The sequence below is a fragment of the Drosophila tropicalis genome, unplaced genomic scaffold (assembly GCF_018151085.1).
Source record: "Drosophila tropicalis isolate 14030-0801.00 unplaced genomic scaffold, ASM1815108v1 contig_859, whole genome shotgun sequence".
NCBI classification, from domain to species: domain Eukaryota; kingdom Metazoa; phylum Arthropoda; class Insecta; order Diptera; family Drosophilidae; genus Drosophila; species Drosophila tropicalis.
In genome coordinates, this window is record NW_027173353.1 from 3093657 (window position 1) to 3111991 (window position 18335).

Sequence of the window (18335 nt, forward strand, 5' to 3'; positions counted from 1 at the left end):
TTTCAGTATAGGGATACCCCATCAAATAGTTTGATTTATTAATCAACATTTAGATTCATTCATATGTATATGTATGTTTGTTTGTTTGTTGGTTTGTGTAAGTAATTTCCATCATTTATTCAATTCAAATTGGCAAGAAAGTTTTGCCCTTGGCTTTCAGATACAATCCACATTTGTGTGTGTGTACTAATGTGTGTGTTTATATATATGTGTGAGTTGACTTCATCTTTTTGTCTTTTCAATCAGCTTTTTCAACCATAATAACTAGAATAATATGTGTGTATTTGCATAAATTCATTATTATGTCTTAAAACAAAGTGTATAAATATGTTTAATGTAATCTATGCCCATAGTTAATTGGTTTCACGTATATTTCAATAATAATGTACTATAATTATGTATGCATGGATTGCATTATAATGGATTCTTATTTGATCGCTCTTTGGCGTTAAAAACATCAATGCATCAAAACATTTATATGTAATTTTAAATCTCTTTTTTTTTTTTTACTTTGTTGTAAATATTTTTAAAACATTTTTGCGTATATTTTGCTTAGTTTTTTGTAAATAAAATAGTTTAGTGAATAGGTTTTGCATTGAAAAGGACACCAAGTGAGAGTTTAGTTTGGGTTTTGTTCGCTTTTTTGACTATGCAAGTTTCGCCTGTGTATAAAGTTGTTTTAAATTCGCTTCTTGGTTTTTTTTTCTTTTGATAGGATCTTTTGATTTTCATTTGATTAACCATTTTTTAGTTATTTTTGCTTTGTTCTTTCTTGTTTTTCGGTTTGTTTCCTACCTTTCTGGGTGGGTGTTGGTCTGATACGTAGATTCAGTTTCTTGTTTCAGGATGCGTTTTGTTTTTAGTGCACAGCTAAACACTTCCGAAGGGATTGTCTTATAGGGTCACACAGTACATTGATATACAGATACAAATACATGGTTTTACATAAATATATATATATATTTTCATTTGTCTATATGCTTTCTGACAACAAACAGGATAACATTGATATAGACACTCAGCATTAACTCGCCCGAAAGTGGGCAGACAATTTGACTAAATTTTTTCTTAAACTTTCTTAATTGCTCTTAATTATTATGCCGCTTACGCTAGTTTATTGAAATTACAGTTTCTTCTTTGACTTATAACCAGTTTTTTATGATTTTTTTTCTTTGTATACACACTTAAAAACATTTATATAATTCGCAACGCTTTATATAAGTTCACATCAATAATATATGTATGTATATATATAATATTTGTTTGGAATACTTTGATATAATTGTTGTTGTTGTTTTGTATGAGTAATGGTTTTAATTTGAAATTTCACATCAATATATTGATAAATATGCTTCTTTAATTTGGGGATAAAATCTCGTTTTCAATTTTCGCATACATCGATAGACATCATGTTCCGCCACACTTCATCCCCTTTCGGCCAATCGATCAATTTAGATCTCATAGTTACGGAATTTATTGGCCACATCGGTGTTGTCGGTACCCCATTCGGCCTTGCGGCTGCCATAATAGAGAGCTGCTCCTCCCTCCGAAGCACGACGATGGGCCGGATTGGGCGAGGCAGCGGTTAGGCCACCACCGCCAGTGCTGCAGCCAGCTCCGGCCGGACCAGTGGGCCCTGCCTCGGGCAACATGCGGTCCTTGGTCTTGGGCGTGGCCCAATGCATGGACTTTGATTGAATGGAAAATAATTGTGGTCATTAATATGGAAGAAATGGTTTGTTGATTTGCATCTGCTGGATGCGTGCTCAGGGAGCCAATGCATTTGATTTGTTTTGGTTGTGTAAGCTTAAAACATGCAATCCAATTTTCAGTTTTAGTTTTTGCTACAGATGCATTAGCTCTTAGGCCTATCACATGCACACATCGAATCCTTGGATGAAGAGGTACAAACATTGAAAAGAAATACAAGGTAAGTCAACTTTGGGTACTTTCTTTTATAGGTTTTTGGGCGATCAGGACCAGGACTAAATTGGTGCAGGTTTCACATAAGAGAAAAGAACTAATTATAATTTTTAAAAAAATGTATAAAGATTATATTTATTTGTTTAAATAATGGTGTTCGTGTCGATAAAATTATTAGTGGAATACTCAAAAAGATTTAGTTTCAGATTAATCCTCTTTTAATTACAGATAAATATGTTGAATTAGGCATAGTGCATATTTCTAATTAACGAAGGGAAATATTGAAAAAGAAAAACATAAATTCATAATTTTCCTAATTTTTTTAATATAAAAGGTATTCCTGAAACTCGGAAAGTTGTTGCCCATCCAAGTAAAAACTTGAAAAAAAAACAAATCTCTGATTATTGTCTTAACAATTCTTATCGTTTAGTCACTGGCAAATTCCTAGCTGGTCTGCCTCTCAGCCAACTGAGCATTGGGCGGAAACGCTGAGGTTCTGCTATCTGAGAGAGTCTGCTCAGTCATTTATGGCCGTCGTGGCCAATGTCATTTTCATATTGCACATTTGCGCCCAACATTGTGATGGATGCGCCACAATTTCCGCTTGGGTCAGCAGCGGAAATTAGCATAAACCACACAGCGCGATTTTGGGGCTCGGGGGAGTGGTGGAATTGGCTAGAATAATCTCATTAATTGTGCAACAATATAAACTGACTGGGGGAATGGATTACAAATTCCATTAGTTAAAGCATTTGCCAAAGTTTTCCCCATTTAATTAATTCGTTTTTGTGTTACTTTGTGCAAATTATACAAAAGTGGAGGAAATTTTCAGTTGGAGCTTAAAAACAAAATGGAACTACACGAACACCGGCTTTTGTATGTGTAGAAAATAAAGTGAAAGAGTGAGACAGAGAGATAGATAATAATTTAGTGGTACATTGAGCTACATTTTTGGAGTGGGTCATTTTTTACTTCTCTGCTTATATTTGTTTGTTTTACTGTTCCTGGCCCATAACGCATACCTCTTTATCCACTTTCTCGGCAATTGTGTATCTTCTCACCTGACCGACATGCTCCTTCATGCCCAGCCACTGCTTGTAGCTCATCGAGATGCCGCTATTGCGCCATTTGTCATATACGGCCCTCTTCTCTGGATCGCAAAGGGTCTCCTTGGCCTCCTGCAATCAAAATATATGTGTGTGTGTATGTTGGTTATATGTTGTTGTTTTCACTTTGCATATGGGGAGAGAGAGGGAAAAATACCATATAAGTCAAATTTGCTCAAGTGCAAAATCAACATCTGGCGAGGATACAGTTCAACCTTTTGCATGTTAATCGATTTCATAGATTTCGTAGCATACTTATTGGCATGCATGTGATTTACACAAGCCCACAAACACACTAATACAACCGCACACATGCTTACATTTTTACACGCTCAAGTGGCTCTGATAGTCATGTCCGGGCCATGAAATTATGCATGTAAATATATATATATTAACTTGCTTTACGGTTAGTCCTCAGACTAACTTATAGACACATGCCTACGGCTTGCCTTGCTCAACACACTCACACACACACACACTTCTATACAATTGAGCCGCTGAGATTTTATTGCTTGTCTTTCTCGGCGATTGTGCTTATTATTTGGGTAGATGTAAACAGGGCAACATGATAATCAATTATTTTACTACTCATTGATTATGTGGGTCAGCAAACATGCCTATCTAGCATCTAGCAGCTTACCTGTCCCCTTGTCCCCCAACCTCCTTTTGTCTGTGTACTTGCCTGCCTTTGGGTCTATTTATCTTTAATTAAAGAAAGCCGATATTTTCGTTTACAAAGTCGCATAAACATATAGAAATTGTATAGAGTAAAGACTTCATTAGAGCAAAAACTCAAATTTTCAACACTGATTGTGGCCTTTGGGGTAATAGGCCACAATGTCACTTTTTGCCACAACTAATATGTAGTTTTCCCAAGTTAAATTTCATATTCGAAACTTTTAACATTGTTGTCCCACATTCATTGCATATATATGAATAATGTGTGTGTGTGAGTGTGTGTCAGTATGTCCTTGTCTGGGTCTGTCAAGTCTCGAGGGAAACTCTTAGTTTATTTCATGTCTCTGAGGCGACATTTGACAATTGCAAATTGAGTTGAAAGTTGCTACATAATAAAAATGGTCCCAAGCATGTTTAACTTATCTTTGAATTGATACCTCTCACAAAATGTAAGCAAATTCAAGAGCATTTCGAATTCTTGAAGAATGATGAGCTTCATACTGAGTTGAATATTTCATGAAAAGCATTTCAAATTTCCTGCCCATTGTAAGTGCTTAAAAAAAATCTCTGAATTTCAATTTAAAGCGTTTTATGGCTGCCAGCTGGATTTATTTTATGTAATGTAATGGACTTTCTCGTCCTTTGCATTGCGTGTATACATCATCTATGTATATATGTATCTATATACCTACATAAATATACGGCGAATATGTGTATAGCCAGCCATAAAAACGAAGCTCTTCATCCTGGTCACGCGCATATGCAAACACATATTTCTACGCCTCCCGACATGCAGGCACGTACAATAAGTTTTACAAGCTGCAAATTGTAATGGAAAGCCCCATTCCCCGCCCACCTTTTTACCAATCCCCTATATGCCACACACCCACGCGGGATGCCCATAACTTGTGAGTTGGATATAAACCTAATCAGTTAGTAAGGGGGCCTAAGGCTTAGGGCCCCACTAACATCCCCAGGGCAAGAGGCGAGATATATGCTTTGATATATTCCTAATTTGATTGGACATAAAATCTGTTGTATTGGAAAATCAATAAAAACGTTTTCCAAAAATAAATATAAATAAACTGTTATACCAACAACTAAGTACGTATGTATATAGTAGATATAAGGATGTATCTGGTATATAGTGGTAATTTATTTTATCTCGTTCTGTTGCCTTGTTTTTCTTTTGTCGTTTCGAAAATTTAATTTGAGGCTGACGTTGTGTGCGTGTTTGTGAGCTGCCTCTGTGTGTGGGTGTGTGAGTTATTGAATGGCTTGTATGTAAGTGGGTTAAGTGGATGTATGTCTGAGTGTGTGTGTTCGTTTGTATAAAGCATTGTTTAATGCAGCTTCAAAAAGTTTTGGGGAAAAAACAAACTGTCAGGCGCCATTTTGTATACGCCACTCAGTTTAACTTTGTTTCGCTGTTAATTACTCTACACGAAGGCACAGTTAGGTAGATGTAGATGTAGGTTTGTCTGTATGTGTAAGTGTTTTCATTTTTCAACTTTGTTTTGTACCCAACACGGTCCCCCCCCTCTGGCTTGTTGTTTTCATTATATAAACTTCACACAGGTCGGCAGGGTGTACCTCTCCTTATAAACATCATTTAATTTCAGTGTTCATAGACGTCTTTCATCTCGAACATATTGCCCCACAGGCTGTCAAATTGTACAATATCTTTCCATCCGCTCTCCCCTCGTCTCTTGCCGCTCTGTGCCTGGTAATTCATTAAATATGCAAAATGCTCAGCGATTGCCATTTTTCTTTTTACATCGCCGCCATCTCCCATCTCTCAATTTTGTCTTGTTTATGCTTACCTTCAGTTGTTGAAATTTGGCCTCTGCATCTTTGTCTCCGCTGTTCTTATCGGGATGATATTGAAGGGCCAGCACCTTATATTCGGCCTGTATCTGCTCGAGCTGCACAGAAAGAGAGAAAAAAGAGAACAAACAAAGGAAAATTCCTCAACTTAAGTGAATTGAAATGTGAAATTCTCGTTTACTTTAAATTAACTAAGCACTTTTTTGCGGCATAAATTTTTAAAATGGTTTCAAGGCAAACACATAATATGTACACAGGTATAAATGCAAGTATATCGTGACTTATACACACACATACATACACATATGTTGGTATACAGATTCCTATCCGCGGCATGGGAATAAACTAAAACTGTCAAGAGAAAATGCAGAGAACGCTCGAATTTCGATTGAAGCATTGAGAAGGAAGAAAAAAAAAACCACAAAACAAAAACATAAAAGAAACATAAGACCGTTTTTTTTTTTTTGTTTTTCTCAAATAATGGTATAAAGGTAAGCTGAGGTAGATATGGGTTTTGGGTAATGGAAAACTTTGACATCATCTCCAGGGCAACATTTTCAAGGTGAAACGAAAAACACTTTGGAAAATAGAAATTTACTAATGTGTTATATGCATATGGCGTTAGATGATAATTATTGATAACTTAAAAGAGGATTTTACAAGTTGAAAACTAAAAGATTTAGTTCAATGAACTTCCAACTTTAAGTTATATTTGTATACTTATCAATAGTTAGTTGACTAAAACTTATCAAGCTTCTTTTATATCAATCTAGTCTCTTGTGATGACTTTTAAACTATTTCAATTCTTTTGAAAGTTATTTAATTGTTTTTCATTTAAGGATTTTAACAACGAACAAGTTTTTATAACAAAATCTCAAGAATGTCAAATCTTATTTATTAATCCAATTGGTTAATATTAAGGGAGAAAAAACTTTTACTTTAGTGAAAAGTTTTTAACAAATTTTAGCAGATTTAAATCCAAAGTTGGCTGATTTGGTTCAAATTCAAAATGTCATAAATTCATCATGGCAAACTATTCATTTGTAATTTCATCTATTTGAGCTGCCAAACTAAGGAAAAAGCACGAAAAACTTTTGCCAAGGCCAAAGGACTTAATAAAAAAGAAAGAAAACAGAAATAAAGTTTCACTTGGCGACATGCTGCAAATTAATTTCCACCCACTCTAAGCCCTGTCGCTGACACTAAACACGAAACTTTAAGGAACAATTGAAATTAATTAAGCGTCTTTAGCACAAAAGTGAAAAATGTGTGTGTGTGTGTGTGTGCAACAAGTTGCAAACTGCCAACTGGGAGCTGACAACTGACAGTTGGTATCACAGTTGATGGCTGATGCCTGACCAAGCCAACTCTCAACTGCCACAGCTATAGATACTGCTCTGGCATTATCCTTTGACGTACCAAGTTGCGGCACTTTCGACATCACAAAAGTCCCTTGTTTATTGTGTGTATGTGTGTGTGTGTGTCTTGTAAATGAAAATAGCTTTTCGCGCACAATATAAATGTACGTATACAGGGAATGGTGAATGGGTAAATACGAGGGGTGGGACTGATGGCAACTACGCCAGCTGGCCACACACAAAAGCCCAGCTTGTGAGCTTCGGTTTTCTTGTTTCCCGACCACGTATTCCATTTGCATTAGAATTTTTCCTTTCTTTTTTGTTTTCGCCTTTGTGTGTGTGTGTGTGTCGCTATTGTTCGCTCTAAAGTGAAATGTCAAATAGCGGGGAACTGGACAGACAGACGAAAAATTATATAGGTCAAATATGTAACTTGACTCGACACAATTTCAATTAACTGGACGCCAAATTCTCAAAGAGAAATATTCAATTTAAAAGCAAAGCAAAAGACCTTGCAGGAAATTTCAAGATGTTCAAAGGAGTTTGAATACTTAAATGGCAAATAACGAAGTCAGATTTGGCTCAAAAGCTCAACACTAAAACCAAACACTAAACTAATTGATGCTCGGGAAAATTGATACTGCTTAAGAAGATTGGTCTATAAATTAAACTCTGTTAATATTGGCTTTCGATATTCATTTGCATTTAATATGTAAAGCTTTTACGTATGCCTAATTTATTGCGTTCTGTTGACCAAATTGCAACGGGGCGTATAATTAATTTCAAAGCAATTAATATTGCTCATACGAACAGCTCTGATGACGACTCGGGTAACTAATGGTGTTGACATGAGATACCAGCCCGCAGACAAGGACCCACCTGAAGTACTCATGTTCGACACTTACAAACCCACACGCACATCCACACACACCCACACACACACACAAATATTCACATCTATAATTAGCCCAAGAAGACTTTGGCTTCTGTTTGCATTGTGGCTTTGTGTCTATATACTATTTAAGCTCCTTACATTTCCTTTCAGTATTCCTATTCGCATGTGTAGTTAATTAGGAAAACATTCTGCATTCATTTAATTCAAGTCTATTTGCTGCAGCTAATTCGTTATCTACAACATGAAATTCAAATACGCTTGAGAAATTGCATTAATTAAAATCTCGTCAGCTCATAAATTGGTATCTAAGTGAATATGCATTTGATTATTGCAAGTTTGATTCATGTCACAGATAGATTTTCAACTGAAAATCCTACAATTCTCATGTCTATCTGTCTGTCTGATGCTAAACATCTCCACTCGTATGCTAAATTCTGGCATTTGTTTGGCCGAACAATGGAAATCTAATCTGCATAAGAATGAACTTGTGAAGTGTGGATTCGGACGGGCATTTTCGGAAAGGAAATGAGAAATCAGATTATCTGAAAGCACAGTTAAAGCCGAGATAATTAATATTGTTGACCAGAAAGTGAGACAATTTCCATGTTTTGGTGAAAATTCCTAATTTTACTTTGTCTGTGTTTGTCAGGATGCGATGCAAAACAAACTGTTCCTTTGGTTTGGGATAGCTACGTGCTGATAGCCTTGTGAAAATGCTTACACATCGAAAGGTAAAAATGTTTTTTTTTTCTCCAAAGTAGACGCTTTTCATTTTTAGTGGATAAAAGTAAGATGAATTAATTAAGAAATTCAACTTTTTTGGGTCTTAAAATTAATGAATTTTTATATACAAATGCTTTGTTTAATCAACGATGAATTACTTGTAAAAGTTGTAACGAGTAAAGTGAATTTTGTTTTAATTGGAATTAAATTTTGACTGCCAAAGGGCTACAACCACACACTCCCCCTCTCTGTCTCTCTATGGCTCTCGATATATCTACTTTAAGCCCTTAAAAACCAACATTAGAGCCCTCTAGCTGGTTTCTGGCATAATTCAATTGAATTTTTAACATGATGCAATCGACAGCTTTGAAAATTGCCAACATCCACAGCACAAAATATTTGCAGGTGGAAAATTGCCAGAGCCTCAAAACATTTTCCATGTCAATAAATTTGATTATATTGCAGAAGGATTCTCACTCCAGACGTGTGTGTGTGTATCTGAGTGTGTGTATGTGATGTAGCTATTGAAATTTACTCAACTTGAAAATGAATGATAACCCTGTTGCTGGTTGTCGATCAAAGGACTTAGAGTTCTCCTTCAGAAATTTTCACAAATCTCAGCTGGATGAGGGTCATTAATTCTATTCAAACTGCTTTGACTTGGCTCTCTAATACCAAAATCCAAATCAAACGAACTTGGCTAGTTAGTTAGGGCCATCTTGAGTAAAGTTAAAGTAATAAATAATTGCCCAGCTTTTCTCGCAAGTCACCTCGTTAGAAGAGCAAAAAGTTCTTGGACAAAAGTTACGAGTTAATTAATGGGCTTTCTGCTGCAAAGAGAAAATAAAAGTCTGTCTTACTTTTCCACATGTTGATGACAACATTTTATTTCTTCTCAGGCATTTTTGCAGCTCAATTGATACAGTACTTGTCAACGTACATACATACATATACATTGATGATGAGATACAATCAACTGCAACTTGACTGATGCAGATCAACACGACAATTTTGCCAGTCGACTCTGACTTGTAATTGAAACTAATTCTCAAAGCAAACGCCTCGATTCAAAGCCAAAGCCAACACTCAGGGCGGCAGCCAAACGAGCATACAACCGACTTGTGTTTGATTTCATTTGCTATTTTTTGTACCCTGTATCCATTTACCAAAGAGGTATACCCAGTTTAACGAAATGGATGATGTATGGCAAATATAATGTTTACTTTCCGAACTTTATTTACTTAAGACCTATTATTGGCTTAATCAACAAAAAGAGAGTATATTATGGGTGTCATAAAGAAATCCCACAAGGCTTTAAAAGTCACAGTAAGGCGAAAGCAATTTAATTGATACAGTAAATCCAAATCGACATCTCGTTTTCATTCTTGAGTGCGTTTCTTTTTTCTTCATGTCAAGTTTGAGCAATCTTTTCTTTGCTTAAATTCTATCATCAAAGATTATCTTGTATCGAAGGCATTGTCTTGACTTTTGCTTTTTATTCCTTATTTGTTTGGAAAGTTGTTAACTGCTGGGCCTAAAATCGATTAGACCGAAATTAAATTTTAAAACAAAACGGGCAGCAAGCTGTAAAATTAGCTAAATGCTCGTTTTATGGCGTCAAATACAATAAAAGCAATTTGTTGGTAGGAAACCAATTAAATCCATAAGCTTTAATAGCAAATTCTATTTAAACTCTTATATAAGATACCTTTTTTCTTCCTTTAGAAAAGTTTCTTTAACTCAAAACGAACATTATTGACACATTAAGATAAGTTTACTCGTTTTAAATGCAAAACTTAAAAGAAACTTTTATATGTATGTACCATTTTGATAAGGGTTCAAATTTTATGATTAAACAAAACTTTTTCATCCCAAAAAACTCGAATTACCACTTTTAATCAAGTGAGCCCTTTTGGTAAAACCAATTTAAATGCTTTCATTTAAAAGTGAAGCTAAAAGTTGACATGCAAAGGGTCAGCCTTTTATTAACCTTTTTGATGGTAACCAAAAAATGACATAAAATTGAATATCTGCAAAAGGAAAGGGATTCGACGAGTTCTGGTTCTATATTAATTTTTATATTAAAATATTAAATATTATAATTAAACTTACCGATGAGTTTTCATCGCAATGGAGCAAACCATAAAAATCCTCGTTGGGATTGCGTTTATAATTAATTATGGCATCGACAGCGCTCATGTTTTTTTGTCTTTTTGTGAATAGTTTATCAAATTAGTTTTTATACTTTTAATTTTTCTATAACGAAACCCTTGAATATAACTAAAAATGAATGAAATTCAATGAAATTTTTGATTTATTTGTTTTCTTTTCATTTGGAAAATCAAATTACATTTGCATGTAGTTAAATTTGAATAAATAAGTAATAGGCAAAAGTTAATCAAGCAAAATAAAAGAGAACAACCAAAATAATGAAATGAAATGTTTATTGTATTGAAAAAACTATTTATTTATTTATTTAGATGTTCAGTTGAATATGGATAATAAAAGCAGTTCTGGTTTATCTTTAATTCACATATTATATAAAGAATTAATCTCGCATTAAATTACTTTATAACATTAAAATCTAATTGTCACTAAACTATTTAGAATGTTAACAAATATTGAAGAAATAAAATCACATTAATTGATATTAATTGTTAAAATTCATAGCACAATTCTTGACTAGTTATCAAAAAGTACTTTAGATATAGTTTGTATGAAGTAATGATCATTATTCTAAAGATTATTCTTCTGAGTGTTCAAAAATTATGTATATTCTTAACCAAAGTCGGATAGAATTTGATTAAAATGTCGTATTTAATCATCAAAAATGAAATAAAATAAAATTAACTCAAACAGAGAGCATTGCAGCAAACATTTAAATATAAATTTGGTACAGTAGAGTAATTGGTCAATATTTATTGGTAATGATAAACGGTTCTTTGACTAAACGTTTTTATTTATATGGATTTGGCTAATTGCGAGATGAAAGGCTAATACTATAGGTAAATAATATTCTTTTAGAGGCTCAAACAACCATGAAAGCAATTAAAAAAGCGAAAGTCATAATATTGACCTTCTCTGTTGGAAAAATATTAGAAACAATTACAAATACAACACATAAATGTATAGGTATTAATGTGGTTTGTTTGTATAAATGTATATATACATAGTATATATGTTAAGTAGAAGTGATTCAGTAATCAAATGAAAAGATCTGGTTTATTTCGAATCCGCGTTTTGGGGTTTTTTTTTGTTTCTCTGTGATTCACTTGTATGTTTCTCTTTCATTCTGGTTGTGGCACTTTCACTGAACTTTGTTAATGCAACAAACTCAACACTCCACAGAGAAACACTTGTTAGTTCACACTTGAAATATAAACAACATTGAACACAACACAAAACATTCGTTTCACTGATAAAGCCAGAGTTTTATACTCTTTCACTCAGGTTCTCCGTTTCTCTCTTTTAAATCTAGACTCTAGAGATATGTGTGAGAGTGTGTGTGTGTGAGTGTGAATATGTGTTTCTATATAGAAGTAATTCTTATTACTTTGGAGCCAAAAACGAGCGTTTCACGATGTTACTGGCAACACGTCAAAATTTAAACTGCCAACGAGACTCTTTCGATTCGATTGGTTTTGGGGGGAACTTACGCTCTGCTGGAGCTTACCTCTGATTGACTGAGAGACTGACTGACGCACATGGAAACTTGCGCTCCCAAAAAGCCGTTAATGCAGCTTCCAAGACTTGGCCGAAGCATTGGAGCTTTCAATGAAAAGAACTTTCGAGGCATTTTTTGAACATTTCTATTTTGGACACACAATTCTTTTAGAGCGCGAAAATTTAAATTTGACTCATTTTAGTCATTTGAATGACCAGCCACCAATTCGAATTAAGTACCTTAACAGCTAAATACAAGTTTAAGGAAAATCTTGGGCAGAAAATGAATAATTATTCATATAAATTCAAAGAAAGAATCATTTGGTAGAGTGCTTAAACTTAAAGGATTTCATTTGCTGCAATTTATTAAATATTTCTAGGTTTTCCCCATTTTCCAAATTAATTTGCCATTTTGCAGAAGTTTTGATAACATTTGGACTTCAGAAATAAGTATTACCAGTAATTGTTGTTGATTTATAAATACTTCTACTGAAAGCAATAACCGAAAAGTACTTTATTAAGTGCCTTATAGTTGAAAACAGTCATCAAATTGAAAACATTTGTAAAGAATACTTGTAATTGTGTTACAAACTTAGACAGATGTTCGTATAAGATAATTATCTTGTACTGCCAATATTGCATTTGGTAATTGCATTTAAAAAGCTTTTATTTTGCCTTAATTCAGTTTGGAGTTTAATAGCTTTTATGCGGCAAGCTTTTGCTATAAACCTGTCTATATTACAGAGCTTACTCAATGCTTTTATGAAGCTTTTTATGGCACAATTCAGAGGTAGTTCACCTTCCATTTCAATCACTTGTTGCTTTAATGAATGAAAATTGTGCATAGTAAATAGGCAAAATATAGTCGAATTTGTGTTTTTTTTTTGAAGTTGCCACCCCCGTGGAGGAAAAGTTTTCAAATTCATCCGGGATGCCCATCTACCCACTTCTCCTGTGTCTTGCTTACAGATAGCACAAGATTATCAGTTTTCAAATTAAAATAGTCAGTCAACTGTGAAAGCATAAGTTGGCTCTGCCAACTGCCGAATGGAAGCGAAATTGTAAACTGTTGCATACTACTGGCCAGACCACAAGATGGCCGAAAAATGATTTCCAGCTATAAATCATCATAATGGGCACATGGCCAAGGCCAACCCAAAAAACGAAGCGAGAGAAGAACACAGAAAACTAAAATGAAGACGAAACAGTTTGACCACAAACAGGAAGACCGGGCATGGCCAATCGCAAATGAAGCTGCCTAAAGTTGGTCAGCAGTGAGTCCTGTTTGAAAGGACTCTTGGCGTGCGCCCGTGCGTTTCTCTGTCACGCACACACGCCAGCCTAAGAATGTGATGGGGAGGGGCGGAGTGGTGGAGTGGTGGTGTTTTCTGCTGGTTGTGCGTGTGACGTCAACAAATTGAGCTGCTCCAGTGTAACGAAACGAAATGAAACGTTTTAATTAGACAAAAGAGCAGAGCAACTATTTATTTCCATTTCTATTTGTTGGCCAGTGGGCAATAGCCAACAAAACACACAGCGCTATCGGGCACAGAACAGCAGCAAAGCAGATACTAAAAACGAAAACATACGCCGGACTACAAACTAAACTAAAGTACAGAAATACAGTAAGAGAGACTGGCCAAATCAATTCCATCCTATGGCACATGGGTTTGTCCTGTGTACTGTGATAAAACCAATTGAAAACCACATTGCTTATTTTGTGCGTCGTTAGTGTGTGTGTGTGTATGGGTGTGGGTGTGTCAGTGATGCGGCATCTAGTTTCGATTAAGTTGAGTATTTCTCATTGAAAAGTGTTGCGTTTCCATCCAACTACTGCCAAAGTCTTCCCACAAACCCCATCACAGAAATGCTCCCTTTTTTCTTCTTGGCATCGTAATATAGCTTTTCCACATCACTGTCACAGTATGTTTTCCATCTCTGGGTATTTGAGTGTGCTTGCATTGCTGCCTTACTGTTGCATTTCCCTTCAGTTAAAAGGAAAATCGCAAGTCAAACAAATTGAGTGACCAGTTGCAAAAAAAAGAAACGACCAAACAACTCAATTTTTCCAAGGACTAGCAGTCTGAACTTGTGAATGTAGTAGGTAGTGACCACACCCCCTCCTACGCTGCCGCCCACAGTCGTCTCTGTTATAGACATCAATTCAATGTGATAAATTTTCCATAAGTCGACAGAAATATGTTTTGCTTCTGTTTTCCATCGCCTTGTCAATTGATGGCAAAAAGAAAACTTTTTCTTTTCTGCGAATTATCTTTGCATATGAAAAGTCCTCTTACTTTTCCTCCTCCTCCTTTACATCCCGCCCTCTATCACTGCCTCTCGCTTTCAGCGTTCCCCTAGGTCAGCTCGAGTCAACGACACTTGGCCAACGACGCATTCAGCTGCTAGCCGTGGGGCAAGCGAATCGCAAGCTGCTACTGCTGGTTTATAATAAAAAGCACTTAATTTACTTTGTGCAATTTACAACTGTGAAATAAATAGAAGATGCCAAGGCCAGGACCAGGCTAGGCAGCTAGCCAAAAGGAAGTGCGTTCATGCCTCGCTGAATCTCCCCCACCATATGGAAAGTGTAATACATGCACATATATGGTGGTGGCTGTCGTCGCTTTGTTTTATTACCCGTTCATTTCCATTCCGAAATTCGTCCACCCTCTCTCCCACTCCCACTGTCTGCCATTCCTTTGGAAAAGTCACTTTCTTCTCGCTTTTCTTTCCTATAATTTATTTATGCCTGTGTATTTTTATTAAAGATTTTCCTCTACGTTCTCGTTGTCGTTGTCGTTGTCGCTGACGTTGGCTTTCTTGTTGCGGCTTTCTTTGCTGGCGTCATGCCGAACCAGTTTGTTGACAAAGAAATTACTTATTAATCATATTTGAGCGTTGATTTTTCGATGTCACAAGGATACACACACACACAGTGTATACATATACATACATACATATTTGCATTAAATGGGCGTGTGCTTTTATCACATTTTATCCTTTGACGCTTGCGGCTGCTTGCCTGTAATTTGTTTGCCATTACATGGTAAGCCAAATCTTATTGGGGCAGGACAGACATGTCAGAACTTTAATAGAATTTAACTACGACAAGTAAATATAATTTCAAGAGTGAGTGTAATACCAAAGTTTTCTGTTAATCCTGGCCATCAGTAGCTTCAATTTCAAGCATACGAATGAATATCGTTTGTAGGTTGAAGATTGAATATAATAGCAAAAACAAGGATGCATAAAGGAAGAAAATAATTACTATAAATATTAACAGCCAACAAATAAAACACATCTCATAATTTGCAGTGTATTTGCTTTATCCATTTGGCTGGCTAAATTTCCTAATTGCATCTGTTCATCTGCTGCAACATATCCATTCATCCATCCATCCATCCATCTGTCCATCTTCTATCTACTTTTCTATCTACATACACACATACATATGTATAGAGGCATTTTGTCCCATCCCATGTGTCGTCTCTTGCCCTACCGAAAGACATTTTCGAAAATTAATTTTAGATCATTTTGTCTTGCGTAGTATATCTTGGCGTTTTGTTTACAAAGAGGAGCGGACAAGACTCGCACTTGTCTCTCACATCTGCACGTATACAGGAAGTCCGCCCATGAAAGTCCATGATGAAGCTATAGCTTTTGAATGAAAGCAATCAAATGCATCAAGTCAATAAAGAAAATTTGACTATATATAAGCACAAACATTGACTTCCATCGATGGTGAAGGTACTAAAAGGCACCCTGTATGTAGCTGGGACAAATGTTGCCCGGCCAATATAACTTAGAGTGCCACGGGTATATGTATTTTGTGCACATGTCAAAAGAGTAAATCCATTTTAGGGTATTTTCTCAGTCGAATAGATTCTGGTTTGTTCTCTTGTTCTCACACACACTCGAAGTAGCCCCACGCACTGGCTTGAGACGTATCTGTTTCTCATTTCAATCTCTGGCAAGTGGAATGGGGGATAGGAAATATTTCAAATTTGACATGCATCCGACTGCAAACAGGCGGCAGATTTACTAATTGCAAGCAGTTGGTTATACCAGAGCAGCTAGCAGCTAGCAGCTAACAGCATTCAGCTTTTAGCCAATGTACAAATAGGCTATACTGGCCAACATCAACATCCATACGGACTGAACAATTAGCGAGCGAGCCAAGCCAAAATATTGAAATGAAAGAAACAACATTTTGAATAAAAACTGAGCAAAGCAGAGCACATTGCAGACGTCATCAGGCGAGCGTGGAGAGCAGAAGAAAAATTAAAAAAATAGAAATATATATATATATATTTGTATATGTATTGCGGGTATATGCACATATATATATGCCTAACTATGCCTGACTCGCTTGCTCTTTCTATCTAAGCTATTTATGGCTATATAGGCCATCTTGCTCACCAACAAGCAACTATTCCTATGGCTCTCCGGCGGAGATGGCAACCAGCAACAGAATCAGAAGCAGAAACAGCAACAGCAACAGAGACAGAGACTTCTTTATGTACATATGTATGTATGTAGATTCGGTTCCGGTGGCAGAGGCTAGAGCCTTACGCAGACGACGTTGATCGCCTCAGACAGAAGAAGACTCGAGATCGTGTAATTTGCCTCGTGCGTTCTTTTTTGTCTCTAGCTAATTAATTATTAATAATAATAATAATTATTGTATCTGTTTTTGTCGAAATTCATTTATTGAAACAAACTGAAATTATGCAAACATTGTTATTGTGAGATTTCATTTTGTTTCATTTTTATGAACGCGTTTTGTCCGTTGTGTTCCCTTGTTTCGCCTGTCGTTCGTTGTTCGCGGTTGTCATTGTTTTTCGTTGTTCGTTGTTCGTTGTTGTAGGCACTTTCGTTGTCGCTGATCAATCCATACGTTCTCACAGTGTCAAACACAACCAGTTGCAGTGCGATCACATCATAAGAAATATCTCAAAATACCCATAAAGTTATTCAAAAGGAAAATCTTGAAAGAAAATAAAACAACAACAAGTCAATTAGTGTGCTTAATCGTAATCGCTAGTGAGCAAAAAAAATTTTTCCATTCAAAACGAGAAACGCACGCACGGAAAACAAAATTTTTTGTAGTTGTTGTTTATATAATAATCATACACATACAACATACATAGAGCGCCAGAAAAGCAGCAAGAAAAATAAAAAATATATATTCAAATTTGGTTTAATTTTTTTCGCAGGCAAAATATAGAGAAATATCAAACAAGCATATTTGAAAATAAAAGAAAAGAAAAGAAAATTCTCAGCCATTGTGTGTTTCATAGCCAAATTTGTAGTGAGCAAAGTGAAAGTGTCTTGAAAATACAGGACGAGAAGCAATCAAAAATCAATCGAATTCAGTTAAATCAAAGTTAAAGGAAAGAGCAATAACCATGTCGGACATTGAGGATGTTTTCGGTGGCGGTGAAGAGGAGCAGGAGCAGGAGCAGACCAAAGTCGAAAAAGAACCCGAACCAGATGCTGAGAGCAAGAGCAGCGTGGTAACTGAACGCATGGAGGAGGTAATACCCGGCGAAACGGAAAAAATGGTTACCGAAACCATCGATGAAGATGGCGACGTTGTCGAGGAGACCACGGAAGTAACTCGCAAGACTGTCAAAAGAACCATGAAAATTACTGAGGTGAGTGAAGAAATCAGCTTACATCAAGTTGCAATATTTAATGGTCCATCGACTGCAATTGAACTTAAAGTTGAACAGTTTATAGAAACAAGTTCATATTAACTTAAAGCTAACAGTTTCGGTTGAAACTTCTTTGGCCAATGAGACCAAATATCTCATCATTAAATAGATTCAGGCACGTTTTCTCTTAAAGTAAATACAAAATTTGTAGATTCTATTTACCAAGTACAAGTTTCTAGTAGCAATCAATTATTTGAAATAAATATTTAAAACCATTTCATGTTAATTGATTTAATTTTCGTCTCGATTGAACACAAATTATCAGCTAAGCGTAACATTTTTGCTTTCTTTCACTTGTGAAATTGACCAAAAAAGAAAACATAGAAAATAAAACCACAGAAATTTGTATATAGGTTTTTTCTTTTCTTTTCAAAATGCCATTTCATTGTGTGCGTCTTAACAAATTGTTTATATACGAGTAGTCACAAAAATATTATAAATT

At 35.6% G+C, this 18335-nt stretch overlaps 2 protein-coding genes across 11 annotated transcripts in view; one reads left to right on the forward strand and one right to left on the reverse strand.

Moving 5' to 3' along the window:
• Positions 1-12185, reverse strand: jdp (DnaJ domain-containing protein). 3 transcript variants are annotated; one of them, XM_068297602.1, is made up of 5 exons: positions 12064-12185; positions 10623-10790; positions 5531-5632; positions 2985-3101; positions 1-1688 (listed from the first exon to the last, which is right to left on the reverse strand). In XM_068297602.1, the coding sequence occupies exons 2-5, from the start codon at positions 10707-10709 to the stop codon at positions 1452-1454; spliced, it is 543 nt and encodes a 180-aa protein (XP_068153703.1). In that variant the 5' UTR covers positions 10710-10790; positions 12064-12185; the 3' UTR covers positions 1-1451. The 3 variants fall into 3 exon arrangements, with proteins under 3 accessions (XP_068153703.1, XP_068153701.1, XP_068153702.1); XM_068297600.1 differs by having other exon boundaries at positions 2946-3101; XM_068297601.1 differs by having other exon boundaries at positions 2946-3101; positions 10623-10779; positions 12064-12097.
• A 4924-nt stretch (positions 12186-17109) lies between these two features.
• Positions 17110-18335, forward strand: part of tmod (tropomodulin) — a 54259-nt gene continuing 53033 nt past the window's right edge. For 3 of the 8 annotated variants that reach the window (XM_068296132.1, XM_068296131.1, XM_068296133.1), the window contains exon 1: positions 17114-17833. In XM_068296132.1, the coding sequence (XP_068152233.1) occupies positions 17585-17833 (249 nt within the window). In that variant the 5' untranslated portion in view covers positions 17114-17584. Of the gene's footprint in view, positions 17834-18335 lie in introns of all 8 variants that reach the window. The other 5 variants (XM_068296139.1, XM_068296136.1, XM_068296142.1 and 2 more) reach the window with 4 other exon arrangements.